We start from the raw sequence: 14,846 nt of genomic DNA on the forward strand, positions 1-14,846 counted from the left end.
ACAAGCGCCTTCCCCCGCCGGGGCCCTGTGCAAGGGGACCGGGCGCCCACAGCGACCTTCCTGCCCGGCCCCGTGCAGTCCTCAGCCCAGGGCCCCGGGGGCCTGCTCCCCACCATCATTCTCACTCCCTTGAACTCCCCACGTGCTCCCCACCTAGGACCCGGGAAGGATACATATGCACAGTCTGACCTTATTATGACGAAAGCCGGCTGAAACCAGTAACCCGGCTTTTAAAAATTCCTCTACTTCAGTTTGACAGTGTAAGTGCCTAACTAGTGAGTCAGAGGGAGCCGAGGACAGGGCGCCGGGGCGGCTACTTGATCCCGAGTCCAACCGTGAGGAGGCTGGTAGGACTGGAAGACGTCGCCTCCACCTTAAGAGAACGAAGTGTCCGGGGAAATGGAATGTTCCTTTTCCGTTGTACCCAGAAGCTCGTCGCGCCACGTGGTCGTCTGGGGCCTTTGGGATGCTTGGAGGGACAGGAGCCCATCCCAGGCCCGGCTGCATCCACACTGGGCGGGAACGCGTGGGGTGGCCAGGCCGGGCACCGCAACCCACAGGAGCAGCCCGCCTCTCCTGCTAACGAGGAATCCCGAAGGGCTTGTTTTATAGAGATGTCGCTCAAGAGCAGTGCTTTTTTCTTTTTTTTTTTTAAGATTTTTATTTATTCATGAGAGACACAGAGAGAAGCAGGCTCCCCACAGGGAGCCCGATGCGGGACTCGCTCCGGGTGTTCGGGATCAGGCCCTGGGCTGCGGGCGGAGCCCCCGCGCCTTGCCCCACAGTGAGAAGGGAGCTGGGCGCCGCTGACGCTGTCCCGCAAGGTGGACAGGCTCCCCGCGAGAGCATTCCTCAGCTTCCCAAGCTCTGACTCCCGCTCCTGCGGGAGCCGCTCTGGAGACACGGCCAGCCTTGGAAGCCTGCTCCGGTGTGTACAAGTCACACGAAGCACGCCCTTTCCGGTGTTGCCACGGGGCCTGGATGGCCGTGCAGCTGCTCATCTGTCCGCGGCCCACGCGGGACTCGCCGGAGGCCACGGTGGGGAGAGGAGCCTCACAGGGAGGGACGGCGCTCTTGTTGGCGTGGGGCCGCCGTGGCGCAGGAGGCCCTGCGGGGGGACAGCCTTTCAGGCGGGACTCCCCGCCGTTCTGCTGCTTTTGATCATTTTTAATAAACCCGTGAGCGTCGCGGCGGGCCAGTCTCAGATGCTTCAAAGGCGCGCCCTCCAGCCCGCTGGGCCGTCTGCTCCAACCGCAGCTTTCCCAGGGAGCTTCAGTGTCTCAACTACGAGGGCTGAGAAACACTGCTACAGGGCAGTGTGGTGAAAATCGGGGGCAATTAGCACGTTTGCTTATTTCGCACACCTTTTCTTAGCCACAGCATACGTTCGAGAAGGTTGGTAGATCCTCCATATTCCCGTCTCTATCCCAAGTCCTCGGCAGCGGGTGGGCCCTAGACACCAGGGGCTCCCGGGAGCGCGGGCTCCGAGTTCTCCGAAAGTGGAGAATGGAGAAAAAGCATATTTTTGTCTCCTCTTTTTATCTGACGCATCCGAGCCAAGTCTGCGACTGTTTACACAACACAGAGGCACGACTGAGGCTGTCACTGGAGCTGAGAAGTTGTCTATGGACATTCCTCTGGGCCGGTGGTTCGCACTCGGGCAGACTTGGCCCCCCAGGGGACACGTGCCAATGCCTGGAGACTGGCTGTCGCGACGGGGACTGCAGAGGTCCTTAGAGGGCAGAGCCCAAAGACGCTGCCCAACATCCTACAACGCAAAGGACAGCCCCCCAATGACAACCGCCGGCCTCCAATGCTAGTATCGCAGGGTCTGAGAGACCGGGACTTAGGTCAAAGTTAGTGGACGGTGTCATCCGGAGGCTAAGGTAGGTGCAGGGGCCACGTTCTCACGTCCTCGTCCCACACGCTTTCCTCGGTACAGTCGGGAGCCCCATCCGTACGGGGACACAGACCCCCGTCTCCAGTGCCACGGAGACTCCTTGTTGCACTGCTCTGTAGCCACCCAACAGACCACAACACTGACACCCTTGAGAACTTTGGAGAAATGGGTGCTGGGTACACGGAGCACCCCTGGGGGCGTGCACCTTCACATTCGCAGCTCAGTGTAGAGAAATCATACTCCCTTTCTCCAAATTGATTTAATTAAAATTCCTCAGTTCAACTAGGGCCAAAGAAAATTCATAAGCAGGGGCGCCTGGGGGGCTCAGTGGGTTAGCAGCTGCCTTCGGCTCAGGTCACGATCCTGGGGTCCCGGGCTGCACCGGGCTCCTTGCTCCGCGGACAGTCTGCTCTCTCGACCTGCAGCTCTTCCTGCTTGGTGCGTGCTGCACTGACAAATCAAATCTTTAAAAAAATTCATAACCGTCACTGTAAGACAACGGACATTCACGAATTCTCACTTGCAATAATTAAGTAATTAATCTTCTGAGAAGGACAGCTCTTCTGAAGGAAATCATGGCAAGATTACAGGAAGGTGCGATCACCTTTACTTACTTATATTCACGGACTTCTTTCAATAATAAGTAATAATGTCCGGATACTCCATAGTTGTTTTAGTGAATCCTAGATTTCATTTAGAGCCACAACCTCTGTCTCACAAGTTAAAACTCCCCAGTTTACTTCGATGACGAAATCTTCCAGTTACTCGTTCTCAAGGATTGGGCAGGCCGTAAAGTTTGGCTTTGTCGTCGTCTCATGGAAGTCATAACCAAGCCATTTTCTCGAACAGCCTTCCTAAGTCGCAGTAGCTAGACCTGAGGTACGCAGGGAGCGCGCCCCAGGACGAGGATGACAGCAGGGGCCGGAGGAATGCAGCTACAAGCCGGGGAGCGCCGGTCACTGCTGCGGACCCCAGAAGCCGGGAAGAGACAGAGAAGGGTCCTAACCCAGGGCCCCCGCAGAATGCCCCAGGCCCGCACCCCCATTTCTGACTTCTGCCTCCAGAAACGTGCAGCAGCAAGTTCCTACTGTTCTAAGCCACCTGGTTTGCGATGCTGTTAAGGCAGCTCAGGAAATGAATAAAGATTTGGGTATTTCTTATTTGTCACAAAATACTCTTAAATCTAACACTGTTACTGTCCGGTTTGTTACAGTGGAAGACGGATATTAAAATACAATGAAAGAGTAATTCATGATTTGCCTCCATTGTGGCTGATGTGCAAAAAATAGTTCAAATTTAAATTTAACCACACAGAAAACAAAACTAGAAATTGAGAAACTTTTAGAAATAAGTTCTCCAATGTTTTATCGTATTTGATAGCAGCTTTTTTTATTGGTTACAAAACCTAAGCCCATATACAAAATTAGGAACACATTTAGATGCCTCTTTTGAAAGAACGTTTTAGTCTTTTTTAACTGAGTTTAAAAAAAATAAAAACAATGCAATTTTTCAACACTGTTCTGAAAACTTAAAAGTGCAGCAATATACTTAGTTTCCTTTGTCTACAAAATGGTGCAATTCCAATTCCAAACTGATAAGGTCACAACAAATTGAATCAAGCAAATGCACACATATGTCTGCACTACTTGATGCTAATGTTCACTTATGTTGTTAGTTCGCACTTAAAACACAAGAGGAAATAGGAATCGGCACGGTAGAGGCCCAATTTAATCTCAATGTGTGCAAAATTTAAAAGGTAACTGTAAGGAGTATGGAGAGTCCAGAAGAAACTAACCTGGAAGGGGTACAATTCACAATATCAAGAAGATTTGGACTTTAAGGGTTTCACCGAAGTTTGTGACCTTAATTAGCTTTGACTTTGTTATTCCTACTTTTAGTGAACACCACACAGTTTCAAAAATTTCGACTACAGTGTCTGAACAGGATGCAGTTACCATATGAAGCTTTAACTCAAAATTTGGATAAAGAAAAAAAGGCACAATGAACTTCAACTCAATTTTATGTGCACAAGAGTTGAAAAATCTGAGCCACCTTAAAGAGAAATTGATTCTAAAATTTATAAAACCTATAAATAATCAGAGGCCAAACCACTATATTAAAACAGATTCTCTAGCAAGTAAAAATCTTGCAGTTTAAACATACGCTTGTATCCATTTCAGATACAAGACAAAACTCACTCTTTAAAGTGGCTCCACCTTGGCAGATACATATATTTGTAATGAATGCACACCTGCTATGTGTTGTTTATCAGTGAAAACACCCCAGCTGATTCACAAAGCTCTGATGGCATCGGTCTCATCTTCATCACAGTAAATACACCCCCCACTGGATACTAAATTAGTTCAGATTTTCTATCCCTTCACATCAATGCATTGGGAAATTATACCCAGTAAACAATAGCAACGAAACCATTTCTGTGACAGCATAAATTGTTCAGTTTAAAAGTTTTCAAATCCCTATCCTTTCATTAATAACTGGGTCAGACAATTTACCAAAAGCAAGGACTTTACATAGTAATACCAGATTTTGCAGAACTGCTGAAAGATCACTGCAAATCAGGTTTATGTCAAATAACTGCAGATTACTCCTCTACACAGATCCTTGTCTGAATCTTTTAATATGTGAATATGCTTTTAGAGTAGGATCTGAATTAACTTTCCCAATACTCAAAGAATGAAGTTTTATAACACTTCTAAATAGTTGCTGGTTTGTTGCCAACCACATTATCAAAAGCACTGGTTACTAAGTAAAAAATATTTTAAGACTAAATTACAGTAAACATGAAAGCTCCACAGTTTAAACCCAATATAAATCAACCATATCCAATTATCAATTTAAAACAAAAAATATTAACTCCTGAAAGCTGAAAGCAAGATTTTTTTTAAATATCACTAATCGGTACTTTTTAGACCTTTGTTTTTTGTTGTTTTGTTTTCTTTATAGTCAGGGACTCTTGCTTTCAACTTCACCAGAAGTTCAAGTCCGTAACAGGTTGCAGCTCAGGTAATATACCATGCACAGCATTTGATTACTTCAAAACAGCAGGAACACACAGGCTGAAGTGAGTGGTCAAATAGGGCTTGCTGTTCTCAAAAATTAGGTATAATGGCGAAAGCATTACCATCCATAGCTAAAGTTCTTCCTCCAACCCTGGCTTCTGAGGCAGATAATAAACACATCAATTACTGGTAGATGAAGCACAGTTTTTTTTGTTTGTTTGTTTGTTTGTTGTTTTTTTAGACTTATCTGTTTTAATCAATAACCAAGTTTCTTTTTTTAAGTTACTTTTTTTGTGTGTCAGTTAGTTCCACCAATGAAAATCATTTGGCTTGTACTTTAAAATCTATTCTTCCACATAAAGAATATGAAAATATGTTTGTGGAGGACAATGATGGAGGCTCAGATCAGACTGCACCTCTTGAAAGTCTTCCAACGTGTATATGCATCATACCAAAGTGTCTTGATCCACAGCGCACCGTTTTCCAAAGGAATATCAAGTGGGCAGCTGACATGCCACCGCTACGGAATATTCTAAACTGGAGACTGCAGTTGTCAGCGTGTGGCACCCGGGAACAGGGAAAAATAGGGTAGTTGAGATTGTTAAGGAGAATTCTAAAACAGTTTAGGAAATCATGCATATGCATTTACAGTCCATGTGATAGTAACTTTTGGCAACTGCAAAGTGACTGAGACATGGCTTGCTTTAGAAGCATCAAAACGAAGAGGCATGTGTGTTTTGGAGCCTTTTGTTGTTCTTCTTGTCATTTGGTAGCCGTCTGGTGGTGCTTCGTACTGAATTGGGAAAGATGCTGCACTCAACTGAACTCAAAAATTAAATTCTTTTGTTTGAAGGTTGGCTGTTGGGTCAAAGTTGTAAGTACCTCCTTGTGTTGCTTCGGGAATGAGGCTAGGATCTTCATCAATCTATAAAAAAGCACACAAAAAATATCCTTATTATGTTAAGATACTAGATGTGGTATAAGCAAATCTTTCTTCTTATGAGAGAATTCTTTACAAATGTTGTAATCATTCTTTCTTCTTTTTGAAGATTTTATTTATTTGACAGAAAGAGTTTCAGAACATGAGCAGGGAGGGGGGGGTAGGAGAGGAGAGGGATAGGCAGGCTCCCCAGGGAGAGGAGAGGGATAGGCAGGGGCCACACATAGGGCTTGAGCCCAGGACCCAGAGATCATGACCTGAGCCGAAGGCAGACACTTAACCAACTGAGCCTCCCAGGTGCTCCTGTTGTAATTATTCTCTATGTTTCAATCAATAAATAAAAACAAGTAAATCAATAATAATATTAATAAATTTAACTTTTTTTTTGAGGATTTATTTTAGAGAGAGAGAGAGAGAGAGAAAGAGAGAGAGAGAGTGGGTATGAGTGGGGGGAGTGGCAGAGGGGGAGAGAATCTCCAGCAGACTCCCTGCTGACTGTGGAGCCCAACATGGGGGTTCAATCTCACGACCCTGAGATCAGGACCTGAGCCCAAATCAAGAGTCCAAGAGTTGGATACTCAACCAACTGAGCCATCCAAGTCCCCCCAGTAATTTAACAATTTAATTAAACTGAACACATATAAAAATTGCTCCATTCTTTTTTTTTTTTTTTTTACCTCCTCCCTCATCCATGCCTCATTCTTAAGTTTCTGTATCTGTAGATTTATTTTACTCATCTCAACACACATCATTTCTATAATTACAGTTGACCCTTAAACGACACAGGAGCTAGGGAAACCAATCTCCTCCCCAAAGCAGAGTCCAAAATCCAAGTATAACTCCTGACTCCCAAAACTTAACTATTAATAGCCTACTGTTGACCGGAAGCCTTACCAATAATATAAACAGTTAACATATTTTGTACATTATATGTATTAAATACTGTATTTATTTTTAGAGATTTTATTTATTTATTCATGAGACAGACAGAGAGGCAGAGACACAGGTAGAGGGAGAAGCAGGCTCCATGCAGGGAGCCCGATGCGGGACTTGATCCTGGGGCTCTAGGATCACGCCCTGGGCTGAAGGCAGGTGCTAAACCGCTGAGCCACCCAGAGATCCCCAATACTGTATTTTTAAAAGATTTTTAATTTATTTATTCATGAGAGAGACAGAGAGAGAGGCAGAGACACAAGCAGAGGGAGAAGCAGGCTCCTTGTAGGGAACCTGATGTGGGACTCGATCCCAGGACCCTGGGATCACGACCGGAGGTGAAGGCAGACGCTCAACTGCTGAGCCACCCAGGTGTCCCTAAATACTATATTCTTATAATGAAGTAAGCTAGAGAAAAGAAAATGTTACTAATCATAAGAAATAGAAAATACATTTTTTGGAAAAGATTCTATTTATTTGAGAGAGAGACAGAGAACACAAATGGGGGGAAGGGCCAGGGAGAGATACAAGCAGACACCCTGCTGAGTCGGGAGCCCCACATGGGGCTCAATCCTGGGACCCTGACATTATGACTTGAGCCAGTCAGACGCTTAACTGATTGAGCCATCCAGGAGCTCCAGAAAATACGTTTATAGTACTGTACTGTGTGTGTGTGTATACACACCTATATTTGATATATATATATTTTACATACATATACCTGTATTTGATATATATATTTTTTACATACACACACACACCCTATTTGATTATTTGATAGTTTGGTAATTATATATATATATATAAAATTATATATTATATAATAATATATATAATATATATTATATATTATAATATAATAATTATATATATATATATATATATATATATATATATATATATATATATATATATAATTCTACCTATAAGTAGGCCTTTGCAGTTCAAACACTTGTTGCTCAGGAGTCAACTGTAGTATTTCTTCCCATTTAACAGATTAAAAAAATTTTTTTTTCTTATTGCATTTGTAAAGTAATCTCTATGCCCAAGGTGTGGCTCAAACTCACAACCCTAAGATTAAGAGTCTCATGCTTTACTGAATGAGCCAGCAGGTGCCCCTTCAAAGAACTGTTTTTATATTTTTACTTTATAATGATGTTACATACACAGTATTTAAACAAATGATTGATGGAAAATAATCATTAATTTTTTTAGATTAAAAATAACTGGAAATGCCACTTCAAGAGTATCTGATAGAAATATATTATAAAATTGTCCTATTAATGATAAAAGGAAAATTCTTAGTAAATTTAGAGTATGTACATTTTTTTTTTTTAATTTTTTTATTTATTTATGATAGTCACAGAGAGAGAGAGAGGTGCAGAGACACAGGCAGAGGGAGAAGCAGGCTCCCTGCACCAGGAGCCCGATGTGGGATTCAATCCCGGGTCTACCAGGATCGTGCCCTGGGCCAAAGGCAGGCGCCAAACCGCTGCGCCACCCAGGGATCCCCCAGAGTATGTACATATTTTAATGTACATGCAGGCATACCATACTTTAATGTATACTTACATCATCACCAGAGAAATATTGATCTATGATTTCAAAAGCTAATTTATATATGTCTTCATTTTCATGTTGCTGTAAAACTTCGATTTTCTCCAAACCTGGTAATAAAAACGAACAAAATCAGATTCTTAGGCATATACACATATAAAAACTGTGTTCATACTAACAATGGAAAATCTGAAAGAACTCAGAATACCTTCCCACCATTACCCAAAGATGAGTTTTCTAAAAAACAGATAAAACCCTGGGCTGCTCTGGTTGAGGACGAGCATCTCACGAATTTCTTCCTCTTAGAAACCCTTGAGGTACCCTGGTATCTGAGGCAGACAGTTAAAAAAATCCACCTAAACGCTCTATTTGACAGATGAGGAAGCTATGATCCAGAGATGTAAGGGGTTTACTTCGGGTTGTGTGGCAAGTTAGTGATTGAACTTGAACCAAGGCCTCCCCAGACCGTTTTAATGGAAGCACATTATCTTGTATAAGTAGTTTTTAATGTTTCCATTGTTTTCCAAATGTTATTACTTTTATAAAACAAGTTTTCAGAAACTTCATGATTAACTGATATAAACAGAAGACAAAGCTTTAAATTTGAAGTAATTTCTTTCAAGAAAAAATCAAATAGGGTGCTTATATCCTATAGCCACAATGAAATTGGGAAACAACTTTTCACAACTGTAGAATGCCTTCATTTCTGTTCCCAATATATTTACTCGATGCATTAGATGCACAAGTCTATAAATTTAAATTCTTAACAGTACTCTTCCTTGAAATATCTTTTTAGCTAGGTAAGTTTGAAATAGTTGCATTTTTTCTTTATATAGTAATATAAAAACCAGAAAAATGGGAATATAAGTATCAAAGATAATGGATGTAAAGTTCTTTATAAAATTATAAAATACTAAGTAAATGTGTATCCTAATTATAAGTATACACTCCCAAAGACCAAAGCAACTACAATGATAAAAAGCCAAAGACTAACAATTCTGCAGCTTAAACCTTCTGGGGGTAATTGTTCTGAATTAGACTATAAAGCTAATTTCAAATTATCTCAAAATATCTTAAAACCAGAATGAGCAGTGAATTAACAGTATTAAGATCTACTTCTATAATCATAGATAAAACTCCCTAACATCTCTAGGGTAATTTCTTGTTATTAAGAAAATACTTCTTTTTTTTTTTTTTAAGATTTTATTTATTTATTCATGAGAGACACACAGAGAGAGGCAGGGACACAGGCAGAGGGAGAAGCAGGCTCCATGCAGGGAGCCCGATGTGGGACTCGATCCCGGGTCTCCAGAATCCCGCCCCGGGCTGAAGGCAGCACTAAACCGCTGAGCCACCGGGGCGGCCCAAGAAAATACTTCTAATCTGAATATTTTATGATGCTATTTTGTTTGCTTTCTCTTAAAAATATAAACTGGGTCGTATAATTGTACATAATAGTCAACACAACACAGAAAATAAAACATGGCAACAGAATGAATTAATTTAAGGTTTAGACAACTTAGTACATATGGAACAGCTACCTTTAAAAATAAAACTTTTAAATATATGTTTCATATGTGATTACCAGAGAAATAATACAATATTTCAAATCACAGTTTTCTCATTAAAATTTCAAAGTAACTTCTGTGGTAGTAAGTTCAACATGCATCTCTAACAATCCTAAGACTGAAATAAAATAGCTAGATGACTCTGAAATCATTAACCTTTTCCAACAATATGGAATAGTATTTCACAAAGTAAGGTCCACAGAATCACATGATATTAGGTGTAGCACAAAAGAAGGGTTTCACTGTCATGGAGTCTAAGAAATGCTGAGGTAAATAAGAGCTTGTAAGTTTCTCTACGGTACCTGTTCCCAAGCTTTTAATTTGCTCTCTCGCACTGTGACTTCAAGAGGAGGATTTATGTTACCTAAAAAGCAATGTAAACCTCTAGGAAGGTCACAGAGTTTTTCCAACACACAGACTAACGCTTGCTGGAAAATCCTCCTGGCATGCGAACATAGGAAACAAAGGATAGCAACATACTTTGATGATGGAACAGCAATCTTTCCTGACAGCTTTCTTCCTGATTAGTTGTCTTTAAAGGAACTGATGTTTTAGTGTTCCAGGCTCAACGATTTTTCTTTAATCTACTCTTACCTCCACATTCTTCTATTATCTCAGCTATTGTGCTTGCTTCATCACCAGCCATTATCAGAATGTTTTTCAGACCATCCAGGACCACCTGAACAACTTGAGAATCTTTTACAGACAGTAAATTACAGAATGGTGGTATTACATTCTGCTGTACAAGGTATTCAACCTAGGCAACAAAAGAAAAATTTTTATTTATATAATTATCTTTTCCCCAAAAAGAACACAGCACAGGGCTTATAAACAATCGGCAGCTCCTAAACATAAAAGAGTAGTATACTTTCCAATATTAACAATCCTAACAGTTTCTCCAAACTCACTTGATCTTTTCTGCCACTTATCGTTAAGTTGCTAATTGCCCAAGCAGCTTCTTTTTGTGTTCCAAAGTCCCCCTGATGGTTAAAAAAAAGAAATGATTACATGAATTTTTTATTCAAAAAATCTTGGTTATAATATATTAATGTACACGATAAACTCCATAATAAGACTGACCTTAGCAAGCTGATGAATAATCATAGGAATTAATCCAGCATCTATTACAGCTTGAACTTGTTGTTGGTTGCCTGCTGTTATGTTGGAAAGGAACCACACTGCTTCCTATAATTGAACAAGGTACAGGGTACTTTTGTTTGAAAAATTATTTTTAATTTATATTTTTACTTTAGTGTACTTTACATATAACAAAATCACTTGAGTTGCATCAGGGGGAATGCATGTATAAAAAGCAATTAAGTGACACAGTATCTCTCATTTTAAACAAGTTACAAGGAAACTTCTATCCATCATATTTGGGCCCCATTAATCTAGCATTTATCTACCCACTAAAATATATGCCTATACAAGCTAGGCATTTTAGACAATGGTAATATGGCAATGAACAAAACAGACAAAAAACCTTTACTTGTGCAGCTTACATTTTTGGTGCTTAAACTCCCTCTAAAAGATAATGACAGAAATAAATTTCTTAATAGTCTGTTAAAACTACTTCTAAGAAAGGAGAATTGCTTTCTTGTAAAATATTTACTTGCAAGATGTATTTAGAAATTAAGTATCTAATTAGTCTAGAATGGGTCTATATAACAAATTTTACTATAACTCTAAAGTATTTATAAGTCACAAACCAGCAGGTTTTATTTTAGTTTTAGTGTCAAATGTTGTCTCTTCTTCTACAATTAAAAAAGTTACCTGCAGATTTATTTTGCCATCCAATGTGGTAAGATCTTACTAATTGGTAAATCAGTGTTTAGAGTATATGGGTGTTCACTCTAATATTCTTGCAAATTTCCCACAGGTTTGAAAAATTTCAAAAATGCTCAGGGAATATGGGGTGCCTCAGTGGCTCAGTTGGTTAAGTGTCTGACTCTTGATTTTGGCTCGGATCATGATTTCCGGGTCTTGGGATTGAGCCCCATGTCAGGCTCGGTGCTCAGTGAGGAGTCTGCTTGGGATTCTCTCTCCCTCACCCTCTCCCCGCAAATTGTGCTCACTCGCGCACAATCTCTCAAATAAGTAAGTAAATCTTAAAAAAAAAAAATGCTGAGGGAATAAAATCGAGTTTTATTCTACTTTGAGGATCCCATAATGATCCCAAGTGCAAATAACACAAATGCTCAAAGGTGAAAAACTTCTGAGGAGACTTAACTGGCTGCTGAGGCTTAGTAGCTATCTATGTGAACCCTTTCCCTTTCCCCAGTGATAATTTCACTTAGAGCTTATCGATCACAGGCCAGAACTTCTCTGCACCCACTTCTGTCCAGCTTTCTCAGCTCTGTTTCCAATTATGGAATACATTTAGCTGTAAAAATCACCTATATTACTGAAATTTCTACAGTAAAAATTTAACTGGCCCAGAGTCTAAAAGACTCTGCCCTCTTTCCCTTCATTGGAACAAATGTATTCATAAAATGCACTTTTTGACAATATAGTTTTCTTAAGAATCCAACAGTTGAATTATAGTTGAGTTACTATATATAAATATAGCTACGACACAGAAGAAATGATCAATTTTGCTGGTTTTGGGGATGGTGGCATTTTAGGCAGAAAAAACTACATTAAACTAAATGCAAATCAAAACCACCAGACATCGTTTCACAACTACTAGGGTGGCTATAATAATAATTTTAAAAAAGGAATTGGAACCCTCATACAGTGCTTGTGGGAATGTAAAATGGTACAGCCGCTACGGAAAACAATTTGGCAGTTCCTCAAAAAAGCTAAACATAGAATTACCATATGACTGGGCAGTTCTACTCCTAGATATATACCCAAAAGAACTGAAAGCAGAGACTCAAATAGACACTTGCATGCCAGTGTTCACTGCAACATTATTCACAACAGCCAAAAGGTAGAAAAACTCCAAGTGTCCATCAACAGATGAATGGATAAACAGAATGTGACATATATGTACAATGGAATACTTATTCAGCTATATAAAGAAATGAAGTTCTGACATATGCTCCAACATAGATGAACCTTAAAAAAATTCTGCAATGTGAAATAAGGCAGACACAAAAGGAATAAAGAACTTAAGTATATATTTAACAATTAATAATAAGGTTGTATCTCAAGTTTGAGATTTTTAAAAAAGACTTTTTGATCCTTTAATTTAGGCACTGTTTCTTTTTGGTCCAATTTAATTTCATAAAGAGATTAAATTATGATCTGTTTATAAAAGATACCAGCCATCCAATGAGAGATTTCATATGTATTCTCACATACTGGCTACTGTTTTACTGGTTTTTGCTACCACCCAATCTATTTACGTAAAAACACTGATTATTTTATCAGGGCAGCACTTATAATAAAATACAGGGGTGTTTTGAAATAATTCTCATCTTAACTACAGTGGTTTTGAAGAAAATCATGATCAAACCAAAGCAACAGAAAACAAGGGGACAGTTAAAAAGAAATATATAGAGAGAAAGAAATGCACCAGTGAGGCTATTATATGCCTTACCTTATTTATCTTCTCTTTTGGGTGTGATAAGAGATTTGGAAAGTGTGACAGGACATCACAGTTGAGAACAACCTGGGTCTGCTCATCAGTGCCAGTCACTATGTTGCCAACTGCTCTGAGTGCTGCTGTCTGGGGTGGGGAAAAATACTTTCTATAAATTTGTTTATGATGAAAGGATTTTGTATTTTTCATAATCCCAGGAAAATGTAAAAATGCAAGGGGTGAATGATTGACACTGTATTCTTACACAAAGTACTATGTAGAACCGAGAGGCAATTTTGAATTATAAATAGGTCTTATAAAAAAATGGAATTATATAGAAAAACTATGAAAAACTGCTGAGAAAAGATTTAAAAAATACAAAGAAACAAAAATGTAAAAAGTAAAGGTTCATTTTAACAATTGTCTTTTTATCTATTACTAAATTGTACCACAGAAATATTTTATTAAAGGCTTGGGATGGGCACATATTTCCATCTAGACAGTCACTTTTGCAGAAGTGGAATGAATATCAGCCACCCAACAGTAATTAGAGTGAGGAGAAAGGAGAGAGGAGGAAATGCAGTTTAGGATGCTGTTGCAATTATCTGGAAGGGACAAAAAGACTCTTGAACTGAATCAGTGGCTCTAGACACATAAGGAGTAGATAGATTTGAACGCTATATATATAATAAGAATTAACAGGACTTTGTAATGGAGGGGAAATGAAAGAGGAATCAGGTTTCAAGCTTGGGCTGTGTGGTCTATTGAAAGGGGATATATAAAGACGGGAAGGTTTGTGGGAGAAGATGATACATCTTAATTTTGTCTGGTCAAAATGGCAATGGGATGCCTGAAGGAATTCTTGGAGGAGATGTCTAAGTGCTCAAGGACAATTGGCTATTATGAGTCTGAAACTCAGTCTGGGTCAGATAAAGCTTTGGAAACCAGCAAAATCAGATGCAGTAAAATAGAAGAGAAATATGGAAGATATATGCACAAAGACAGAACTGAAGCCTGGTTGTTCAAGTTTTAACAGATTACATAGCAAACATGATTCTATACAAGTGAGAAAAATTTTAAAATACTTACTTGAACTTTCACTTCCTGGTGGCTCAGAAGGGGCACAAGAAATGGTACAACCCCTGAGTCAATAACCATCTGTATCTGCTCATTACCTCCATCTGTCAGGTATGATAAAGCCCAAACAGTATCAACCAGAATCTACAGGAAGTAAAAAAATAAAAAAAAAAATTACGAGTGTAGGTATTTGTTTGAATGCTTAAAATACATTAACATACATGAGAGGTAGTGACATAAAAAGTAATTAAACTTTAGGTTTTAGCTGGTGGCAAAAATATTTGCTTACCTGATTAAATCTACTAGGCAGCAGAGAACTCTCCCA

The 14,846-nt window shown here is 39.8% G+C and overlaps 1 protein-coding gene across 1 annotated transcript in view; it reads right to left on the reverse strand.

The window, feature by feature from the left end:
* Positions 1-3,262: 3,262 nt before the first annotated feature.
* Positions 3,263-14,846, reverse strand: part of KPNA3 (karyopherin subunit alpha 3) — a 92,424-nt gene continuing 80,840 nt past the window's right edge. The window contains exons 11-17 of the mRNA XM_072783208.1: positions 14,534-14,665; positions 13,463-13,591; positions 10,999-11,103; positions 10,827-10,898; positions 10,513-10,675; positions 8,366-8,460; positions 3,263-5,845 (exon numbers count right to left, since the gene is read on the reverse strand). Of these exons, the coding sequence (XP_072639309.1) occupies positions 5,747-5,845; positions 8,366-8,460; positions 10,513-10,675; positions 10,827-10,898; positions 10,999-11,103; positions 13,463-13,591; positions 14,534-14,665 (795 nt within the window). The 3' untranslated portion in view covers positions 3,263-5,746. The remainder of the gene's footprint in view (positions 5,846-8,365; positions 8,461-10,512; positions 10,676-10,826; positions 10,899-10,998; positions 11,104-13,462; positions 13,592-14,533; positions 14,666-14,846) is intronic.

The sequence above is a fragment of the Canis lupus genome, chromosome 17, assembly GCF_048164855.1.
Source record: "Canis lupus baileyi chromosome 17, mCanLup2.hap1, whole genome shotgun sequence".
NCBI lineage: Eukaryota > Metazoa > Chordata > Mammalia > Carnivora > Canidae > Canis > Canis lupus.